Source organism: Podarcis muralis, chromosome 13 (assembly GCF_964188315.1).
Source record: "Podarcis muralis chromosome 13, rPodMur119.hap1.1, whole genome shotgun sequence".
Taxonomy (NCBI): Eukaryota; Metazoa; Chordata; class Lepidosauria; order Squamata; family Lacertidae; genus Podarcis; species Podarcis muralis.
In genome coordinates, this window is record NC_135667.1 from 16,753,552 (window position 1) to 16,774,300 (window position 20,749).

Consider the following 20,749-nt stretch of genomic DNA (forward strand, 5'->3'; position numbering starts at 1 on the left):
AGATTACTGTGTGTGCGCGCACTTATATTTGTAATAACAGGATGGTTTCTTGTATACATCCTACTACCACTTTAAAATATCTGTAGCAAAAATAATAATAAAAACATCGCAACAAGTAGCAAAATTTGGGTGCTTACTAGAAACCATCTAGTAAAATATATATATTTTAAAACACTGGTGATCTTTCTATTTTATGTAAAACAATCCCCAAGTGGGTTTTGAAGGATAAACTTCTCCACACAAAAATTTCATAAGCAGATTGACTTCAAATGTTTACATGTGCAGTGAAAAAATCTCCTGGTCCTTAAAAACGTTCACTTTTTTCTCCCCTCAGGAGATTTCCAGCACTTTTTCAGAGTTCCCTGCCTTTAAAGGGATTTTTTCTTTTGTAGTTTAAAAAAAAAGAAAAGAAGATTCTTCCCACCTCGTAAAGGGATGCACTTTTTCACAAAGATTTTTCTTAATCAATACAGTTTGTAGATGAAGGTACATGACTGAAGAGAATCAAGAAACCTCTGGCCTCAGCAGGAGGCAACTTCTTCTAAGGGCTCGTGGGGTTTAGGAGAAGAGGGAAGTTTGGGGTGGGGGTTTGGGGGAGGGTATGTGTAGAAACTGCAACTGGAATTTTTTATATATATAAAAAATCCCATTTATTGACTGGTTTGCATGTTTTTTGGAGTCTGTAAACAAAATAAAAATAAAAATTGTGGGGCGCAATCCCCACACACACCACTGCGAGGCCTGTGTCCTTTGAGCAGAGAGAGCCGCTTGCCACTGTCACTCGGGAATGTCGATTACCAATTCATCGTCACCATCCAGAGGGTCTTCGCCACTTCCCTCCCCTGTGTCACTGAACATCTGGTGGGGCACCGTGCTGAGGATGGTGGGCGGCGGCAGCTTGGGGGTCCCGCGGGGCGAAGGGAAGGGCAACCCCACCACCACAGAGGAACAGTCAGAGTGGGAGGTGGGGGGCAGCGGGAGCTGCAGTGGGGAAAAGAACAAGAAATTGTGGGTGGGAGAGTGAGCCAGGCAGCGCCAAACCTCCTCCTGCTGCATTGCATTCTCTAGTCCCACACAGAAAGGAGCAGCACGTTGCCCACCCCCGTATGAAATGGCAGAATTTGGCAGAAATTTCCTTCCACACAGAGTAACACTGTACTTATTTTAGCCTGTCCACGCCCATAACACTTGACCTCTCTTCTAGAACTTTCCATGCTTGCTACTGAGAGCTCAGCGTTTATCCCGGATGTGTAAGGACAGGATGAGCGAGCCTTCCAATAATTTACAGGGTGGGTCTGCAATGTTGTACGTAGCACTGAGACCCACCCAAGAGAACCTCCCCCTTCTGCCATGCCCCACATCGTTTTCTTCTTAAAATGCCTCTGTGTCTCTTGGCTAAAAGGTGCCGTATTGATGGGTTCAAACAATCCCCCAGAACAAACAAAAACTGTTCTGTGAGGGAAAGTGAAATTTCCCAGCGGCTCGCTCAGAAGAACCCTCCACAATTCCCAGCCATGATACCACAGAGGTTCAAAATGAGTTTTAAGTTTGCAGTGTAGTTGCAGCTTCATTGCTTTTCTATGTTATTATGCCCTACTGTGTTCAATGAGAATAATTCAATCTACATGTGCATAGAAAACATCCCAATGTGTATGCGTGTATATATATAGAGAGCGAGAAACACACCCAACATTGTATTCTATTCTCCCCATCCCCAAATTATATTGCACTACAGCAATATGAGCCCTAAATTTAATTCAGTCCCCTACATTCAGACTTCAACCTGTCCACTTAGTGGATTGCAGACACCCTCCGAACCCCCACCCCACCCCCAACACAATCTAGATGGTACCTTGAGCTTGCGGGGCCTTTGGAGCCGCCTGGCAGAGCGGGTGGCGTTGGCATCAGGTTGGGGGGGCCCAGGCTCAGGCTCTAGTGCCAGGTAGTCAGAGGGGAAGGGAGCATAAGGGGGTGAGGCCAGCTGGGTGGGAGAGGGGTGGAGGCAGGGTGGGGAGATGGAATAAGAAATCAAAGTATGAATGATGAGCATGCAAGCCCCGGAAAGGGGTTCCGAGTAAGAAGCCACACACATATAATTTGAGAAATCTATGCCTGTAAGCTTGAGATGGTCAAACATCACCACCGACCGTCTTAAGATCAGACCAGAAGGCCACCCAATCCAGCCCCCTCCCAGCAACTCATGTTCAGAGATAGCGTGCCTCTGAATCTGGAGGTTCTACATAGCCGTAGCAGCTAAGTAGCTTTGGGCAGACCTCTCCCCCTCTGCAGATTTGTCTAAACTTTTCTGAAAGCCACCTGAGCTAGTTGCCATCACACCTCAGCGGCAGCGGACTCCACAAGCCATTGCACGTTTTGTGAAGTAATATTTTCTTTGGTCGATGTTGAATCTCCTCTCCATCATTTTCACTGGGTGAGCCCAAGTTCCAGTATTATGAAAGGGGGGGGGGAGTCTCTCTCCACCTTCTCCACACCACGTGTCATTTTATAAATCTCTTACCACAGCCTTCCCTACCCTGATGCCTGCCGGAAGTTTCAGATGACGAGTCCCATCAGCCCCAGACTTACTTCTGAATAGACATGCATTAGGATTGCTTGGTTAGTCATCCCCCCTCCACCCGCCCCCCTAAAAGGCATAAAATTTTAGCCCTTCCTTGGTAGAGGAGGGGTTCCAGTTTCTTGATCATTTTGGCTGCCCTTTTCAAGCAAACGCCGAGCCTTCACTGAAATGGGCCTTCTCCTCTTTGAGGGGACCAGATGTACATATAAAACATGACTGACTACCCAAACACATAGCTCAGACCCAAACACTGCATGGGTGTGCATTATTATACAAGGTGTAGGTAACTAAACATCGCCCCCCCCCCCACATACCAGTATGATGAATTCACTTCTCCCAACATATTACGCTATCTCTGGCCAAGGCAGAGAGAGGCTCCATTTCATGTCTATATAGCATGTTAGCAACCACAAATAAATGCTGTAATAGAAAATAATGAAGCGAAATGGAGGTGGTATGGGAAGGAGAGGGTGAGGAACAGCCTTGGGCATTCTGACATCCATATCCAATGTCAGTCCTTGAAGTCAGGGAAGCCATTTTGAGAGAGAGGCCCAGAGTACTTGTGGCCATAATGAGAAATGGTTATCCTGCCAAAATCAGCAGCAATACCAAAGACACCAGAGTGACCATTTTGAATGCTGGCCAAGAATCTTGGCCAGAGTGGGCAATGGCATTCAAGCGTCTGTCAGCGCAGCCATGGTGGACGGTACACAAGATGAGCGCCTTTGTTTCGTCTTGGTCTAAGAAAGCAATGGGAACTTCATTGCCTCTCTAATCCCTGGCAGCATTGCCTCATCTCTATGGTAGGCCATGTTGAAGGTGAGGTTAGCTCAACTAAAACCTAGCCAAGCCATCTCTGACATTTGAGAAGGACCTTATCCAAGGCCATATTTAAAGCTCTAGGATGACACTTGGAATAGTCATGGCTTCTTCCCCCAAAGAATTCTGGGAGTTTTGTTAAGGGTGCCGAGAGTTCTTAGGGAGCCCCCTATTCTCCCCTCAGAGCTACAATTCCCAGGGTGGTTTAACAGTCAATCCCTCTTTCCAGGGATCTCTATCCCTCTCTCTCAGTGCTTTAAACCTACGGTGCAAAGGTGGCCCAAGTCTTTCCCTAGTTCACAGCATTTGAAGGCAGTGCCTGCAAGGTTTGATTTGAGCAGCCCTATCCTACCCAGTCCTTTTACCCAGACAGAAATGGAGTTACTCACAGAGGTCAAGTAGGGAGATGGCGTCCCTGAAGCTGGGAGCCCAAAGCCGGAAGTTGGCTGGAGGGAAAGGCCTGAAGACGAAGGGGATGAAGCACTGCCAAGCTGCGGACTTTGTTTTCTGTGGGTAGAAGGAGAAAGGAGTTGCCATGCGGATGAAAAGTTGCCACGAGCGCAAGCCACAAGGCCAGAGCACCTACGGGCATGGCTTGCGCATGGTGCCAAAGAAATCATACTGAGTGGCTCAGTTTACACGTCACACATCTACCTTGTACATGCCTAACATTACTCAATTACAATTGGATTAATATCCCACCTTTCCCTTTAAAGAAGCCCAGGGTGTCAAAATAGTGAATACTTTTTTGTATTCTAAAAAATAAAATAAAATAAAATTCAGAGTTGCCAGGAACAGTGTCTTTCAGCTATCAAATGTTCAGGTAAAATTTCTCCTGGAAGCCAATACTGAGGGAGACACACCTCGCCAGAGAGGGCATTTCAGAGACTGGGAATGGCTGCTGGAAAGACCCATCACGGCTCAACACCAACCAGGCAGCCCCCAGTGGCAGCAGCACCACCACCAAGGCTCTATCTGCTGATCATGTCTGTTCCCCACTTGTACTGGGAGGAACCAAGACAGAAATAAATATTGGTTTGGTTTGGTTTGGTTTGTTACGTATTTTGTGTTCTCATTTTGCATTTTTATGCTGTAAACCTCCCTGCAATCTTCAGATGGAGAACGGTAAATAAATTTAATAAATGAAATTTAAAAAACAAAGCCATGATAGCTGGCACAGGGTTCAGTCCAACCTTGGGATTACGGTTTGTTTTGCTCCAAAAAAAACATCACCAGTAAGCCAAGAACAACAAAACTTGGCTTGACCGTGGTTTAGTTGGGAGTGAAGAAAACTACAGTCCATGGTTCAGGCATAACACAAAGCCAGGAATCACTGTTTATGTTTCCTCCCAGCATGTCTGGGATAGAGGAAAGGAGGGGTGATTTGCTCATGCACAGTAATGTGTGGTTTATGGCTTACTGTGGCATGCAATGGATGATCAGCAAAACAGACATCTTTGCTTTCTGTAAAGATCACCCCCTAGCATATACAGTGGTACCTCGGGTTACAGACGCTTCAGGTTACTGTCTCCGCTCACCCAGAAATAGTACCTTGGGTTAAGAACTTTGCTTCAGGATGAGAACAGAAATTGCGCGGCGGCGCAGCAGCAGCAGTGGGAGGCCCCATTAGCTAAAGTGGTGCTTCAGGTTAAGAACAGTTTCATGTTAAGAACGGACCTCCGGAACGAATTAAGTTCTTAACCCGAGGTACCACTGTACATAAAAATGGTCCTGCAAGGTCATGTAGGAAAACAACATATGGTATTTTTTGCTTCCTAAAAAGGGAGAACATTTTGAAAACTGGCTGAACTTGGCCAAGCAGAAGGATTCTGCCCATTGCGGAAGCCCACAGGATATATCATCCCATGGTTGGTGGCAATGATCGCGGACACTGTTCCTCACCCTTCCTCTTGGAGACCAGGGCTCACACACTCACCTCTTTAGGGACTGTGGCTCTGTCCCCTTGGGGACCTCCCCATCACTATTGTCAGAGGAGGCTGTTGCCTCCGAGTCTGAAATGAAAAATGAGTTTCAGTCAGATCTGAATACCAACGTTCGGCTGAGGAACTCAAGTATCTAACATACATGGGGGTAATTTTATCCATACAACACCCTTGAGAGGCAGGTTAGGCCGAGAGACCTAATTTGGGCAAGATTATCCCAAGATCTTCAAGGCTGAGTGGTGGATTTGAACTCGTGTCTTCCCAGCCTAAGCTCATGCAGCTTCACTGCACTGATTCATGTGACCAACTCCAAGCGCAAGAGCTCTTGCCCCAGATCCTCCACATTTTGGGCCTCAAACTGCAGACATTTAGGATTAAGCTATAATGTCCTTTCAAATGACTTTTAGCTACCAGTCTTTCTACCACCACATTTATTGAATTGTACACTACCATGACATAATCATGACACTGCTTTGCTGTTACTGCTGCTGGGGAAACAACATTTCATTTTCTTCCACTTCTTTGCACATGTCCAAGACAGTGTGGGTGGGCGACCCTCCCCAAAGCACACAACCAGAAGAAAGTCGTGAGCCTTGAATTACCTGAGGATTCTTCATCCACGTTCTCATACTGGAGCAGGCGATCAAGCAGAAAACTGGAAAACAGGAAACGATCAGGAGGAGAGGAAGTCACAATCTCAAATGCAACACTTAATTTCTAAGCGGGGAATGTCTGAGGCCTGCACTCTGCCACCTGCCTCCGAAGCCCTGCTCTTCAAACCCAAGCGCACAGAGATTGCACCAGAGAATTCAGTAGCAGAAGAAAGGCACTCTGCACGTACACTGAGGCACTTTTCTCTATTTTTAGGGCTCAAAGTCTCAAATTCTGCTCTGGTATTGAAAACAAAGTCTGGATCTCAATGCTAGACATCTTTGACATAAACCAAGTCCTGCTGCCAACTCAGATATCCTGTTCCTGCTCCCTCCCCACCATTTATGGAACAGTCGCCTTTTCAAGGCAAGGCATGCAACATTATTAGCAGCTTTTCAGGCAGAAACCAAACAGGTGCAGTTTTCCCTATCATGAGATGTGTTGATTTTCCCCTGTCACATAGCTTTAAGGACCCAGGAACCCTGCCAAAAAAAGCTGGCAACCCTATCTATTATTTATTTGTTTGTAGAATTGATATCCCACCCTTCATCACTAAAAGATTTCATTTCTCCCGCACCAGGCCCACAAGCATCTCTCTGTGTCAGCGCCACAACCTCCCCCGTCATCTCCCCATTCTGCACCCCCCCCCCCGCCCTTCTCCATCGCAGCAGCTCACCTTTTATCCCGTGAAACTTTTAAGAGTTTCCTTTGCGCTTTTCTCAGTTCTTCCTGGAAACATTCTTGTTCCTGAGAAATAACAAGAGAGACCATGCAAGTCAGAATGAGACTTTAAAACAATATTAATATTACAGTTTTACTCATATTGAACAAAAATTATTTTGTTGTGAATGGATGTAAAGGTGGGAAAATATAATTTGTTAAAGTTTTTGTTTTGGAATTTAATCTTAGAGAGAAAGCTGGGGAAAGGGGAGAGATTCCACCCCCCCCCCACATGAAATTAGAAATGGTAGAAGAAAAAATTCCAAAGTTGAAACAAACCAGCAAGGTCGTAAGTCAAAAGAATATACTGCAAATATGAATTTTACGATTTGCTTTCAGAATTTAAAAGAGAATTGTGAGAGATAAAGGAAAACGTTGATAAAACAGCTCCTCAAATCAAATCCGGGAAAATACTAATTTACTTTCAGAGGCTGTGGGACAACTTAATGAGGTGAGCATACAAACCACTGAGTTGGGAAAGGTTGAGGTGGTAGGCTCGAGGAAAAGGGAAAGTAAAGGTGATCCACAGTAAAAATGGCACCTCGTGTGAATTGATCTGGGAAGATTTTACTTTGATGGAGACAAAACAGAAAGGAAGGGGAAAAGGTATGAGAGGCTACTATATGTGGTGGCAATGTAAAGTTATTAAGAAGGCCTGGGAGGTAACATATAAAGATCTGAAGAGAATGTTGAAAATGACCTTTGTTTAAAAAAATAGAAGCTATGATTCTGAAAGGTACAGGACTTAATGGATTTACTAGGCAAAATACTTTGTTCCTGCACCTGACAGTGGACGCCAGGCCAAGACCAGCCCAGAAGACCAGAAGTCACGGCCAAAGAAGATTGGTAAAATAAATTAGTGACCTATGCAGGACATATTAGACAACTTGAAACCCAAAGGGCATTGGTTTTCTCGTTTAAATAAGGGAAATGTTTAAATGTTCCCTTGTAAGCTTTGTGGATAGGCTTTTACATTAGTTGAACTTTTAAAAGTCACTTGTAATAAGATGAATAAGGTTTAAAAATTGAATTGTTAAGAATATAAGATTTTAAGGACGTGCTTGAATAAGAGTAAAATAATGGAACCGGGAGGGGAAGTGGAGGGAAGTCTATTAAGATTATGATGTAAATTTTTGAATGTGAATATTATTATTGTTTTTTATTTTGGCTGTTTTTGGAAAATTAATAAAATGTTATCGAAAAAAGAAAAGAATGCCAACCCGTTAGTCAGCCATTCTGGAATTAATTGCAGGACAACGAAGTGTGATTTTTGCAAGCTCTTGTGATAATTAAGAGACATATTTTGAACCTGAAAGGATAAATAACCACCATCTATTATGGAATGGGCCAAAGTATAGCTGTCTACATTTCCCTTTTTTAAAGGGAAATTCCCTTATTCCGAATAGGATTGCTCACAAGAAAAGGGAAAAGTTGACAGATATGGTCCAAAGACCCTAAAACTCTTCCTACATTTGAACAAAATTTTTAGAAATGCAAATCTCGCTTGGATATCTTTTTGGACAGCATATATTGAGCTATATGTCTAAACTAAAATGTATTGACAGTCATTAATGTGAACTGAGTGCGTTTTTGTTTTTCTTTCCTTTTGTTTTTTTTCTTAATTAGCAATAAACTAAATTACCACTAAACATAATTTTTTTAAAAAAAACAAACTAGGCTGTATTGTTTAATGCTGTACTGTTTTTAACACTTGATTGGGAGCCGCCAGAGTGGCTGGGGAAACTCAGCCAGATGGGCGGGGTATAAATAATAAATTTTATTATTATTATTATTATTATTATTATTATTATTATTAATTGAATGTACTGTATTGTAAATGTTTTAACTGTGGTGAGCTGCTCTCCAGACTGAAGAGCAGGATATTAAATGGATATAAGAAAGCTCTTCTCACACATTTATCTTTTTTTTAATGCTCAGACAATAACCCTGCAAAGTAGGTTAACACTATAAGCTCCCACATATTGCTCACTCTTAACCTACAGCTGCCTATCACAGAGCTCATGGTAAAGATAAGATTTGAAACAGGAATGCAAAACCGAAGCAGCTTCTCCAGTTCTTCTCCAGTTCCCTGCTCCCCAAATCCCCAGAAAAGCCCCCCAAACCTAGAACACACCCCTCCACGTCACACTAGGTTTCGAAAGATCCTAGGCATGTTTTTTTAGGGAACAAACCCCACTGAAACCAACCCCGCTCTCAGCTCTCTTACAAGTGAGCAGGCTATCCAGTCTCGGTCCAATAAAGGTTTTAAGATCTACTCGGATCTCCCTATAAAAAAACAAAAGCGCGGGTTGATTCAACAGATCTTAACCCGGGGCGCCCCACGTGCTCTCCCCCCCCCCCCCCGAGACCAGGATGCCCACAATGTTTTGGACACATGGAATCGGAAACATGTTGACACAGCATAACCTGCCCACCCTCGGCTCCCACCCCCCGTTTCTCACTTATCCTTAACTCGCTCCGCCTGCAAACGTAAATATTGCCCCCTCCTTCAAAAATAACATGACCTGCTCCCCCAGAAGTCCTTCCCTCCAGTGCCTCCCCCCTCCCCACCGCCCCCCCCCAAAGCTCCTCACATAGATCAGGAACTTCAGCCTCCTCTTCAAGGCCCTGTAGCGCCTTTTGTAGCCCCCGCTGCCAGGATCAGGCTCTCCCGCCCCGTTCATGCCCACCTGGGAGAGCACCTGGAGGCAGGAACTGAGACTGGGGAGAGAGAGAGCGCGGAGGGGGGCGGAGGGGGGGAAAGGTTACAGTGGAAGAACTACATTTCCCGGTGGGCTCCGGGAAGAAGCCTCAGCAAAGCGGATGGGCAGGAGGAGCAGGACTACGACTCCCGGCATGCCTCGCGGCGGGGAGGTGCTTTCCACAACAACCAACCCCCAATTTTTATTATTATTATTATCTGGAGTCCCTATTATTCACACACGTCATGGGAGCTTTTGAGGGGCCCAAACTCAGGGAATTAAACAAAGGGCAGCGCTGCGTAATATAAATTTCCCCATTGGACACGCGTTGGCTTGTCGCACCCGGAACTACCCGCTACCGCCCCGTTGCTATGGGCACGTACGCGTTGCTAGGACTACGTTTCCCGTCAGGCCTGGCGACGCCGTCAAAACCGCTCCCATTGGCTTATTTGCTAACCCTCGCGAACCACGCCTCCCGCGCCCTGCGTCGCTCCCCTGTTTCTCCACCCGCCTCCGTGAGAGGTTCCTCCGGTTGCTGGTGCTGCGGTCGCTGTTACTCGGGACTACACTTCCCAGTAGGCCTTGCGGGAGAAGGACCGCTTCAGCTCGGAGGACTTCGCTGGCGGGAAAGGATGGCAGCGGATCCCGCAGAGCTGCAGAGGATGGAAGCCTTCGTCAGGGCTCTTTTCCAGGAAAAGCCCGACCTCAGGTGAGAGTCCGGAGCCGCTCAAGGCTTCCGGCTGAGGGGGCGCCTGCAAGGCTGAACCCGGGGCCGGCGGCCTTTGGCCCTGCTTTCCGCGCTCGGGACTAAGGAAGACTGGGGTGCCTCTGAGCATCTGCAGAGTGCGTTTGCCCCGCCGCTGAAATAAACCGCACAGCCGGCCGCTTTCGCGGTGGGGGAAAGGCGCTTCCTCGGGAATGGGTGTGACGTGAGGAAAGATTGAACCGCTGAGCGCACACCTGCCGGCACCTTTTGCCATGAAGACCTGGCCTCCCTTGGAGGAGAAGGTCGTGGTCAGTCGCTGGCCGGGGGTGGGTGGGTGGGTGGGGGTACAGGATATCCCTCTGACCTGGTAAGGACGATGGATCCTGAATCTTTTTTACAAACTTACACCTATTGATCCACAGATGCTCGATTAACATCTTAACAGATACATGCCAGACCAGTTTTCCAGGGAGGGGTAAGCCCCCTACATGCCAAGCAATTTTATCTATTAGCAGGATTTACAGGTGAACTATTTTGGGGGAGGTATTCTCCCTCATCTCCTTCCTGCTACTGCAGAGAAATAGTTGAAGTCATTTAAGAGACTCAAAATGGCTTCAGAATTGCTCACTACATCTTTTCAGAGTATGGTTTATATACCTATGTATGTGCATCCACCCTGTGTATTTTGAACATTTCTTGTTTTGACATCTTAAAGTTTGGGGGGGGGGCGAGTACACACATAGGGTGGCGCTGTGGTCTAAACCACTGAGCCTCTTGAGCTTGCCAATCAGGAGGTTGGTGGTTCGAATCCCTGCGACCCCCTTTGCTGTGTCCCAGCTCCTGCCAACCTAGCAGTTCAAAAGCACACCAGTGCAAGTAGATAAATAGGTACTGCTGCAGCGGGAAGGTAATTGGTGTTTCCTTGCACTCTGGCTCCTGTCACAGTGTTCTGTGGGCAAACGCTAGGTCCCTCAGCCTGAAAAGCAAGATGAGCGCCGCAATTCAATAGTCGCCTTTGATTGGACTTAACCGTCCAGGGGTCCTTTACCTTTTTACCTTTTACACACATAGGCCAGTTCTCAGGTAACAAGCCCAATGTCTAGGATGAGGGAGCCCACAGACACCAGCTGTGACCATTTTGCTCAAGTACTTTTAAGTACATGTTGCATCTGTCTCTCATCGGGAGGTTGTGGACATGTAAAACCCTACATGGCTTAGGACCTACACACTCTGTGCATTGCCTGCTCCCATTTAAGCCTGCCCGTATGTTGTATTTATCAAGCACTTGCTATGTGGCAACACACAAGAGGGTGCCCTCAGGACTGGCAGATCAATAACGGAATGCCCTCCTTTCTCAGATTTAACAGGTGCCGACGCTGTTGGGCTTTTGGTGCCAAATAAAAATGTGTTTATTTGCCCCAGATTTCGGTTAATCCATTCATTGGTGCTGGAGGTGGGCATGCTTGTCTTGCTGGTTCCTTGTGACTTGGTGGCTGTTGATATTTTATTATTGTATTGTTTTTATATGCATTGGAACTGGAGATGGTACTTGAACTGGAAATGAAATTAACAGTGAATGTGTGGCTATTCAACAAAAGCCTCATTCCTCACCATTATTGCTGTTTCTTGCAGCACCCTCACAAATGCTATAATCCGGAAGAAATATCTCCTCCATGCCGGGCGGGAGAGTATGGCTGAAGAGCAAAAGGAGCAACTCAGGCAGCTGGTGGAAGTAGAGTTGAACCGGATGGAGGTGCGGGCAATGTTAGCGGGCAAAGGGCAGGGCAGCACTTTCGCTGGGAGAGCCAGCTGGAAGAGAGGAAAGGTGTGCTGTGCCACCGGGGGCAGTGAAAGGGGTCCAAATAGTTAAAGCTGGAAACTTTTCATTTTGATGTCATCTACAGGAGGAGGCTTCCGTGAATGCCGTAGAGTTCATGGCAAAATTCAAGACTCACATCAACTCCATGATCCAGAAGCGACCTCGCTGCAATTCTGATACCCCTGGCGAGGAGTTAGAAATCCAAGAGCTCAAGAAGCAGCGAACTGGAAGCATACCAGGTACGTGACAAGGTTGCAAAATGCTGTCCTGTATGCAAATGCTCCCTGGCATAGTCTTGGTCTCTCACTTGTGGAAGGGTGTTAAGGTTGGTTTTCACAATTATTTGTAAATGGCAGGCTGACAGTTTTTTGGGAAAGATGACTTTTCCCACCTGTTTACTATCCTTTCCTTGTGATATGCAGCTACAGGGGAGTATCTGAGACTCTTGGAGCATGAGTGTGTGTGTGAGAGAGAGTTCTGTGCATAGCGGTCAGCCTTCCCTTTTTTTGTGGGAAATTCCCTTATTCCAGCACTGTTTCCCACTGCTATCCCGGATTGTTAGATATCCCGTAGACTGTCCCCGGGACAGGTGAGGCTGCTGATCCCTTATTTTTGAGGCTGCTGATCCCTTATTTTCAAATCTTAAAGTTGACAGCTATGGTTCTGTGATTGTTTAAAGCAATTGCACAGTCCGTGAGGAAGAGCTGCTTCTTGCCTGTCCAGTATGCACTGCTTTCAGTTTGCTTGGATGATCTTGCTTTCTGGCAGGAAATTGCTGGGACCTTCCTCTGAAGGACATGCAGTACAGATAACTTGCTAATAGCAGCACATAATTGAAATCAGCTTCTCTTGTTTTAAAAATCCACTTTGTTTTGTCTTTTATCCCACACTGAGGCCCTTCCATCCATCACTGATGGCTTGCTTAGCTTCAGCCAGATTCCTGCATCATAGAATTGTAGAGCTGGAAGGATTCTGTTAGTTATGTTGAGAATTACCTTAATGGAGATCTGTGTCAGCTGCATTTTTATGTGTAAAGAGAAAGGGCTTTCAACAGAAAGCACGTGGTTACCTCCTTTATAGGCTCTCTGCCACTTTCAGAACAATTTTTTTAATGTATAAAAGAATGAGAAAGCTATATGCCCATGGAACACTGGCACATCTCTTAATTATCAAAATGCAGAGAGTTTTTCATGTAAGGGGGAACATTCATTCGTGTTTTCTGAACATACATTACCTCTGCCACTGTCAGCTTTCTCCTCCATGGGTAGATCCCTGTCCTGGCTTGAGCCTAAAAACAGGCCTCGCGGGGAGGAGGCGGCCATGAGGGAAGCACCACATCTTCTGAGTGTAGATGATGGTGGTCTGAGGTGGTGGAACATCTCTGGAATATTTGCCTGGAAGTCACCTTGGCACTACTACGGTGCCATGTCGTACCCACTCTGCATTGGTGCAAAGTCGATTGTTTAGAGGGCAGCACCTGCACTTTGGAACTCCCTGCCTCTTGAGATCAGGCCGACGTCTTCACTGTACAGTGGTACCTCGCAAGAAAAATGCCTCGCAAGACGAAAGGGTTTTTGGTTTTTTGAGTTGCTTCGCAAGACGAATTTCCCTATGGGCTTGCTTTGCAAGACAAAAACGTCTTGCAAGTTTGTTTCCTTTTTCTTAAAACCGTTAATACCCAGGGTGCATTGCTTGAAGAGGTGCAGTTGCACACGGTGTGGTAGCCTTTTTTGAGGTTTTTGAAGACTTTGGTGATTTTTGAAGCTTTTCCAAAACTTCTTTTGAAACTGTGCTTCGCAAGACGAAAAATTCGCAAGACGAAAAAACTCGCAGAACGAATTAATTTCGTCTTGCGAGGCACCACTGTATGCTTTTGGGCGCCTGCTAAAAACATTCTTTCTTTAGACAAGCTTACCCAGATGCTTGGAAAGCTGAGGTAATTTTGATCTGTTTTAGTATTTTAACTCTTGTGCATTTTGAAGTAGGGCTGTGAACCTACAAGGTTTGCTTGTTTTTTACAATCAAGTAGTGTATAAATTTTATGAAATAAATAAATAATACTGAGTCTCTAAACACTTTTAATAAACACATCCTTTTTTAAAAAAGTAATATTACTATTTTCCCTTTATTTATGGTGTTTCAGGTTTGTAATTCTTCTCTCACCAGTAGACAATAGGACAGTGGGATATTGTTATGCTCCACTTTCTTGAAGGCAGTAAAAACACCATCCTTCTCGGAGGCTTCTAAGTTGCCCCTCTGCAAGCAGCAATTTGTTTTTTCTGCCCTTGCTTGAAGCAGGCCAGTTTAATCACTGGTGTTCTTCAGGCCTTTAACTGCTGTTTTCTTGTGAGTGCAGTTACTTTGTGTGTGTTTGGTTTGCCTTTTTTGAGGTTTTTTTCCTCAGCAGGTTGTTTTTGTTTGTTATTAGATGGATTTTGACCTCTGATCACCGTAAAGATTCCTACTTGCTTTCCTCTGTGGCGTTTTCTCTCCTCCGCTGTTTGCTAAATTAATTCTACTGAGTCGGCCAATAAAATTGTGTTTTCTATTCTTTGCTTTAAAAAAAAAAATCGAACAAACGTTAAAAAGAAACAGGGTGGGAAATAATTTGAATTAAAGTCAGACAAGGGTATATTCCTCATAGTGGGTTGCTATGCGTTACAGGGCTATGCTATTATGGAGGGGGCACACGTGGCCCTATTGGCTCCACCACCAGCAGTTGCGACAACACTGGGGATGCCTGGTTGCCTGCGGACAGTTGTTAACTTGCCACTGGTGACCAGGTAAATTTCCAGCCAGGTAGACTGATTAGTGCCCCTTCTCAATATCTGTCATGTTGCTCACTTTTTATCTTCCAGAAGTCAGTTCTGATGATAAAGATTCTGGGATTGATTCCAAGAAGATACCTAAGCATGTTGGAGCTGGGAAATCTTCTAGCTGCTCCGACCAACGAGATTCTGGAGCAGAAGGGCAGGCTGGTGGATCTGAGAGTGAAGGGCAAAGTGCAAAGAAGAGAAGGAGGGAACGACCCCAGAGGGGGAAAGGTAGCAAACCAAACAGGGGGCAGCAGAGCAGGAGACAGAGAGAACAATCAGGGAGTGAGTCGAAGGAGGCAACAGAAGAGGAACAGAGTGACCTTGAAGAGATCAGAAAACATAAGGCAGCAAAAGGCCAAATAATCGAATCAGAGAGTGACTCTGAACAAGAGCTGAGCAACTACAAGACCCAGAAAAAGAAAGGGTTTGGCAAAGAACAGAAGCTGACTGAGACAGTGGGCAAAGGAAAGAACAGGAATATGGATGAGCAAAGGAGAAAAATGGAAGAAGAGTCGGAAGAGGACATGGAGCTGCCCAAGGCACGAAAAATGTGCAAGGGGGGAAGAATTGATGGAAGCGAGAGTGAAGAGGAGATGAAGGGCAGTGGCGGCAAAAAGGCTCAGAACAGGCCAAGACAAAGATGTTTGAAGGCTCAAGAGGAGAGTGAGAGTGAGGATGAATCAGAGAGCGATTCAGAGGATGAGCAGCCCAGCAGGCAAAACAAGATGAGGAGAAATAGTAAACGAAGCAGGGAAAGTGTGAGGGCAGAGGAGCTGGAGAGGGATTCAGACAGTGCCGGAGGCAAAAGTTGGGCAAAGAAGGAAATGCACAAGGCAGCTAGGAGGGCAAGTGAGAAATGGAGCCATAACTCAGAGAGCGATTCTGAAGACACTGGGGAGTTCAAGAGGCAGGCCAGCAAAGGAATGAAAACGACACAGAAGAGGAAGGAACTGGAGGAGAAAAAGCAGGGAAAGCATAAGCCTCCCAAGCAAAGCACAAGCAGGGAAGAATCGGAAAGCGAGAGAAATGAGCGTAAGAGCTCAGAGCGAAAAAGAAAAGGGACCAAGGAGCCCAGCAGTAGCGAAGATGAACCGTGCAGTGAGGCAGAGGAGATGGAAAGGGGCAAAAGCAAATCCAAGATGTCTGGGAGCAGTGAGGAATCAGAGGATGGGTCAGAAGAGCAGGAAAGTGGAAAGCGGAAAAAGAAAAGAGAGCTTAAAAAGAAGGACAAGAGTGTGTCTGGGAGTGAATATAGCTCAGAGGAAGAGTCGTTGAGAAAGAAAGGAGAGAAGTCCCAGAGAAAGCATACCATCGCTGAAAAAGATCTGGAGACGGATTCAGAGGACAGTGGAAGTGAATTGGTGGGAAGGAAAAAAGGCCTGCAGAAGACTGGGGTGCAGAAGCTCCAAAGGAGGAGGGAAGCGAGTTCAAGCTCAGGAGATGAAGATGACCCCCGTTCTTCCAAACGCAAAGGAAAGGTAAGGAGATCCTTGCTTGGCAATGCCAAACATTTATAGCTCTGTACAATTGTGGGCACAGTTTGTCCTCTCCCTCCCTCCCCCACCAGCATGTTAAGATATTCCCAAGATTGATATTTACTCAAATCTTTTGTGTTCTGGATGGCAGTTCCAGCACCATAATGTGCTGGTCAGTGTATATTCAGCCTGACCATGGAGTGTAGTGTGGCACGAGCTTTTGCTCTCAAAAGTAACCTGAATCATTGTGCGAATGTCAGACACGCAGGGAGCACAGGGTTTTGGGATTAATGGCCAGTGGGGGCCCTCAGTCTAAGCAAGGTGCCCGCCTTTACTCTTTTGCTTCTGTATCAAAAATCAAATTTGTGTGTGTCTTTTAACTATGCATCCTGCCTTTCAGGATACACATCCTTCCAAGGCATTTCACTTAAGACCATAGGAACAGAATCTCAGACCATTGGCCCATCTATCTCATTGTTGTCTACATTGACTGGCAGCAGCATCTTTCCCAGCCCTGTGTGGAGAGGCTGGGGGTTGAGCCTGGGAATCTTCTGCATGAAAAGCTAAGGCCCTTCCACTAGCATGCGGCACCCAAAAGGGAATGTGGCTGGAAAAGTTTCCCCTCCCTTGCAATAAGGCACAGCGTGGTTATTTTAAAGGAATGGCTGCCTTTTGAAAATGCAGCGTTTTTATGGACCCCGTGTCAGGTTTTGCGATCTCTTCCCCGTTCTCCGCATGCTGCAGGACAAAGAGCATCACTCCAGGAAGAATGAGGAGCACTCTTCAATCCGACGCCTGAAACGCTACATCCGAGAGTGCGGGGCCCATCGGAATTACAAGAAGCTGCTTAGCGGTTGCCACTCCCGCAAAGCTCAGCTGAAGGTGCTCAAAGAGGAGCTGGAAAACCTCGGCCTGAAGGGTAGGTGCAAGTTGGATGCTTTAGGCAGAAACTGGGAAGGGCAGGGAAAGCCTGTTTTCAAGGGGAGGAGAGAGGGAGGGAGGCTGGATCCAGGAACTAGGGGTCAGCAGCACTGTGTGTGCTTGCTTCCAAACCCCATGTTCAGACCAAGGAAGTTGTGGGTGCTGCTACCAGCCTGTAGGAGTTACGCACGCGCAGCCCATTTTCAAAGTCAATGGTTGATCTTGTGCGATTATGGAAAGAGCTGTTGGGAGTCCCGTGATCACACACCCCGCCTTCACTACTGTAATTCCTACTTGGGGGTCCTCTGGGTCAGAAATTTAAACAGGTGTCTCCAGAGACTATTTTTTACAGCCTCAAAAACCAGATTCTTTGCATGATCCAGAAATCCATCAGATGAAGCTGTCTTTTAATGTGTTGGACGACTGTTCCTTCTGGCTCAGCATTGGCTGCCAGTGACTCTCCCGCACTTTAGGCAGGGGACTTTTCCAGCCCTAACTGGCGATGCCAAGGGTTGAAGCGTGGACCTTCTGCATGCAGAGCATATGTTCTGTCACTGCGCTAAAGCCCTTCTCTAGTTTCTCCCATCCATCAAGGTTTCTTTGGTTTGTGAGACTTGAAGAGAACTTGCTTTCCTCACTACTACATCCCCACATGAATGAAAAGCTGCCCCTGTTTGAATTTGTACCCATCAGGCTCTTTTAAAGGCACCGTACCTCAGGGAAACTACAGCAACACCTTTTTCAGAGTGTGGCTATTTTTGAGTCTTATCCTTCTGAGCACAGGGGGACGCTTGCCCATGTGTCTCACTTCTTGGCCTGTGTTTTCCCTCCCCTTTTCTCAGGGGCACCATCTCTGGCCAAGTGCAAGGCCTTGAAGAAGAAGCGGGAAGTGGCCGCCGAAATTGCTTCGCTCGATCTCTGCAACATCATCGCCACACAAGGTAAAGGTGGGAGGAGCCAAAGAGAAGGGGCATGGCTAGTGGTAGATAGGAAGAAACCTGGAGACTTTTAACTTCCTGATTTCTGCCTTTGTTTTGCATGTGTATTTGAGCCTACCTGCCCCACGCAGGGTGATATCCAGTTAAGTCACACTGAGAGCAGGCCCACTGACATCCGTGGATTTAAGATACTAAAGCCCATTTGATTTCAGCACTCCCACTGTGTGATTAACATTTAATATTGTGCATCATCTGGTGGGAAAGCTGGAAATCAGATGTGGGGCTTGTGATATGCTTCTTCCCAATCTTGGATATTCTACTTTTCTAACTGATTGTTGTTTACTTCCAGTCTTGTTTTTGCTTCTTATTTCTGACCAAAGGATGCACGGTAACTGTTCCTTTTGGTGATCAAGTAAATACTACAGATATTCCAGTTTCTTTTTTCTTTTTCTTTTGCATGCGGGGGCAGGGAGGAAAAAGAGCACGGGTGTAAGAAAAATGATGGTAGACTTCTAGGGGTGTCGTTTAGATGCGAGGGGAGTGAATGCTTTACGAGGGGAGAAGCCAAGAGGGGGTTTTGCTTGAAGGCATGTGCTTCACATCTTGTGGTTGTGAGCACAGAGTAAGTGGGCTTGGTCCATGGAGCCCTACAGGTGTCCTTAGAGCCGCAGCTGTTGCCTCTTCATGTGAAACTCTTTTCTGTCTCTCTCTGCCCTTTTATTCACACAGGCCGCCCAAGGCGTCAAAACGTCTGGAGTCTCTACAGCAAGCCTAAGCAGCTCAGCTCCCCAGAGGATTCACCCGTCCACAGTCCTATTAGGGACTGGTCCCACCTTAAAGGTGTCATCAGTTCAGATGGGGAAAGCAATTGACTCCAGGGCCGGAGGGAAGTGTAGGCATTCGTGGGTTGCTTGTTGCCCTAATTTTGAGGGAAAACGCAACTTGGTCTGACCCTGACAACCAAGAGAGGGCTTCATGATGTTTTTGGCCCATTTTACCCCACTCGACATGCATGGCAAAACAAAGATAATGTTAATATTTTTGTTGCCGTTTCCCCATCACCAGCATGAAAGGTGGGACACAAATGTCTCTGCTGAGGGCAAAGGTTCATCCCTTCCCAAAATATGTACTCCTAAGGGAGATGGGTAGAAAGAGACAGCACCAGTTCCTTCAAACAGCTGTATTATAGTTGAGGTATGGCCACCTTCCCCTATGACCCTTCTTTCCAAGAGTAAATAAGAATCCTAAACAAGAACACATGCAAGAGTATATTGCAAAGGAGGGGATGTGGAGCTTCATTTCCCGTATGGTCTGGTACATCTTTTCATATTTTGTGGCATTTCTCTTCGCTCTGGGCGCCTCCTAAATGAGAACGAAATTGATTCACTTGGTTGGAGGACACATGTGGCTTTGCAACGTGGACCACATTTGATTATGGATGTTGTTCTGGAAAATGTTTTATATTTGTTAATAAATGTTGGACTTTCTAAGTGAGACTCTGTACACCCTCCCGATTGCTCTTTCTATGAACGTATATGCTGAGTAATTCACCATAATCCAACAACTGGTGCAGAAGCTGGATCCATCAAAGCGTCTAAATTATTGCAGCTTTTTCTAAAAGGGCAAATTTCTAGATCTCGTAGAACCAGAGGCTCTGGCACAGGGGTCAGCAACCTTTCTCAGCCATGGGCCGGTCCACCGTCCCTCAGACCGTGTGGTGGGCTGGACTATATTGGGGGGAATGAACAAATTCCTATGCCCCACAAATAACCCAGAAATGCGTTTTAAATAAAAGCACACGTTCTACTCATGTAAAAACACGCTGATTCCCAGACCATCCGTGGGCCGGATTGAGAATGCAATTGGGCCGCATCCGGCCCATGGGCCTTAGGTTGCCTACCCCTGCTCTAGAATATTGGGAATGGAGCTTCTGTGGCTGCATGGCTCTTCCCCCTGTGACATCATCCCACACTGCTGGGGAGTGCGGGTGCTGTGGGCTGCAGTGACCTCACCCATTTGGCTACAGACTTGGCTTACTCACACCGATACACACACCTCTACAGTCTAGGATTCCGCCACAGGGAAGTTGCTCTAGATCCTTTAACGTTGCCTCACTTGCCCAGACTTCTCATCCTTGTCACAGCAACATGCTTTGTACCGATCTTTGAATGCATACAAAAAATGACAGTGGAGTTTTTTTGCAATAGCTACAAAAACATAAAAAATAGCAAGGTCCTAATAAAGTATATGGGTGTGGCATGTGCTGATGAAATACTCTGCAAGATTGGGGTTTCCTGGGACAGCATCTTTTGGTGCCTTACACAAAGTGAATCATTCATCATTCAGTCCAGTTTGGATTATTTTGAAAGGAAGCCTATCAAAATCCCCTCTCTGTTTCCTTGTTTGTGCCTCCTAGGAACCAGCTTTATAGCAGGGCAGAAAGTTGATGCATTTGGCCCAGGGTTGTGCACTGGCTCTTCTGGGTCTTAGGGAGGATTATTTCCCATCAGCAGATCCTTTTAACTAGCCAAGGATTAAAACTAGGCTCTTATGTATACGAAACATACACTCTATCATGGAGCTGTGTGGTCCCACTCCCTCACATGAATGCAAAAACAAAACAAAACCCCATTTTATGAAACTCTAAAACCAATAGGCAAT

At 46.2% G+C, this 20,749-nt stretch overlaps 2 protein-coding genes across 5 annotated transcripts; one reads left to right on the top strand and one right to left on the bottom strand.

The window, feature by feature from the left end:
• Positions 1-120: 120 nt before the first annotated feature.
• On the bottom strand, positions 121-9,511 carry INO80E (INO80 complex subunit E). 2 transcript variants are annotated; one of them, XM_028701757.2, is made up of 7 exons: positions 9,306-9,500; positions 6,668-6,738; positions 5,943-5,995; positions 5,334-5,409; positions 3,787-3,904; positions 1,853-1,981; positions 121-981 (listed from the first exon to the last, which is right to left on the bottom strand). In XM_028701757.2, exons 1-7 carry the CDS (start codon positions 9,393-9,395, stop codon positions 778-780), a joined length of 741 nt encoding a protein of 246 aa, XP_028557590.2. In that variant the 5' UTR covers positions 9,396-9,500; the 3' UTR covers positions 121-777. The 2 variants fall into 2 exon arrangements, with proteins under 2 accessions (XP_028557590.2, XP_028557591.1); XM_028701758.2 differs by lacking the exon at positions 1,853-1,981 and having other exon boundaries at positions 9,306-9,511.
• A 492-nt stretch (positions 9,512-10,003) lies between these two features.
• On the top strand, positions 10,004-19,584 carry HIRIP3 (HIRA interacting protein 3). Of its 3 annotated transcripts, none has more exons than XM_028701753.2 (7): positions 10,004-10,122; positions 11,752-11,872; positions 12,024-12,177; positions 14,797-16,232; positions 16,974-17,148; positions 17,993-18,091; positions 18,818-19,584. In XM_028701753.2, exons 1-7 carry the CDS (start codon positions 10,046-10,048, stop codon positions 18,958-18,960), a joined length of 2,205 nt encoding a protein of 734 aa, XP_028557586.2. In that variant the 5' UTR covers positions 10,004-10,045; the 3' UTR covers positions 18,961-19,584. The 3 variants fall into 3 exon arrangements, with proteins under 3 accessions (XP_028557586.2, XP_077773137.1, XP_077773138.1); XM_077917011.1 differs by having other exon boundaries at positions 14,800-16,232; XM_077917012.1 differs by lacking the exon at positions 11,752-11,872 and having other exon boundaries at positions 10,013-10,122.
• Positions 19,585-20,749: the final 1,165 nt, after the last annotated feature.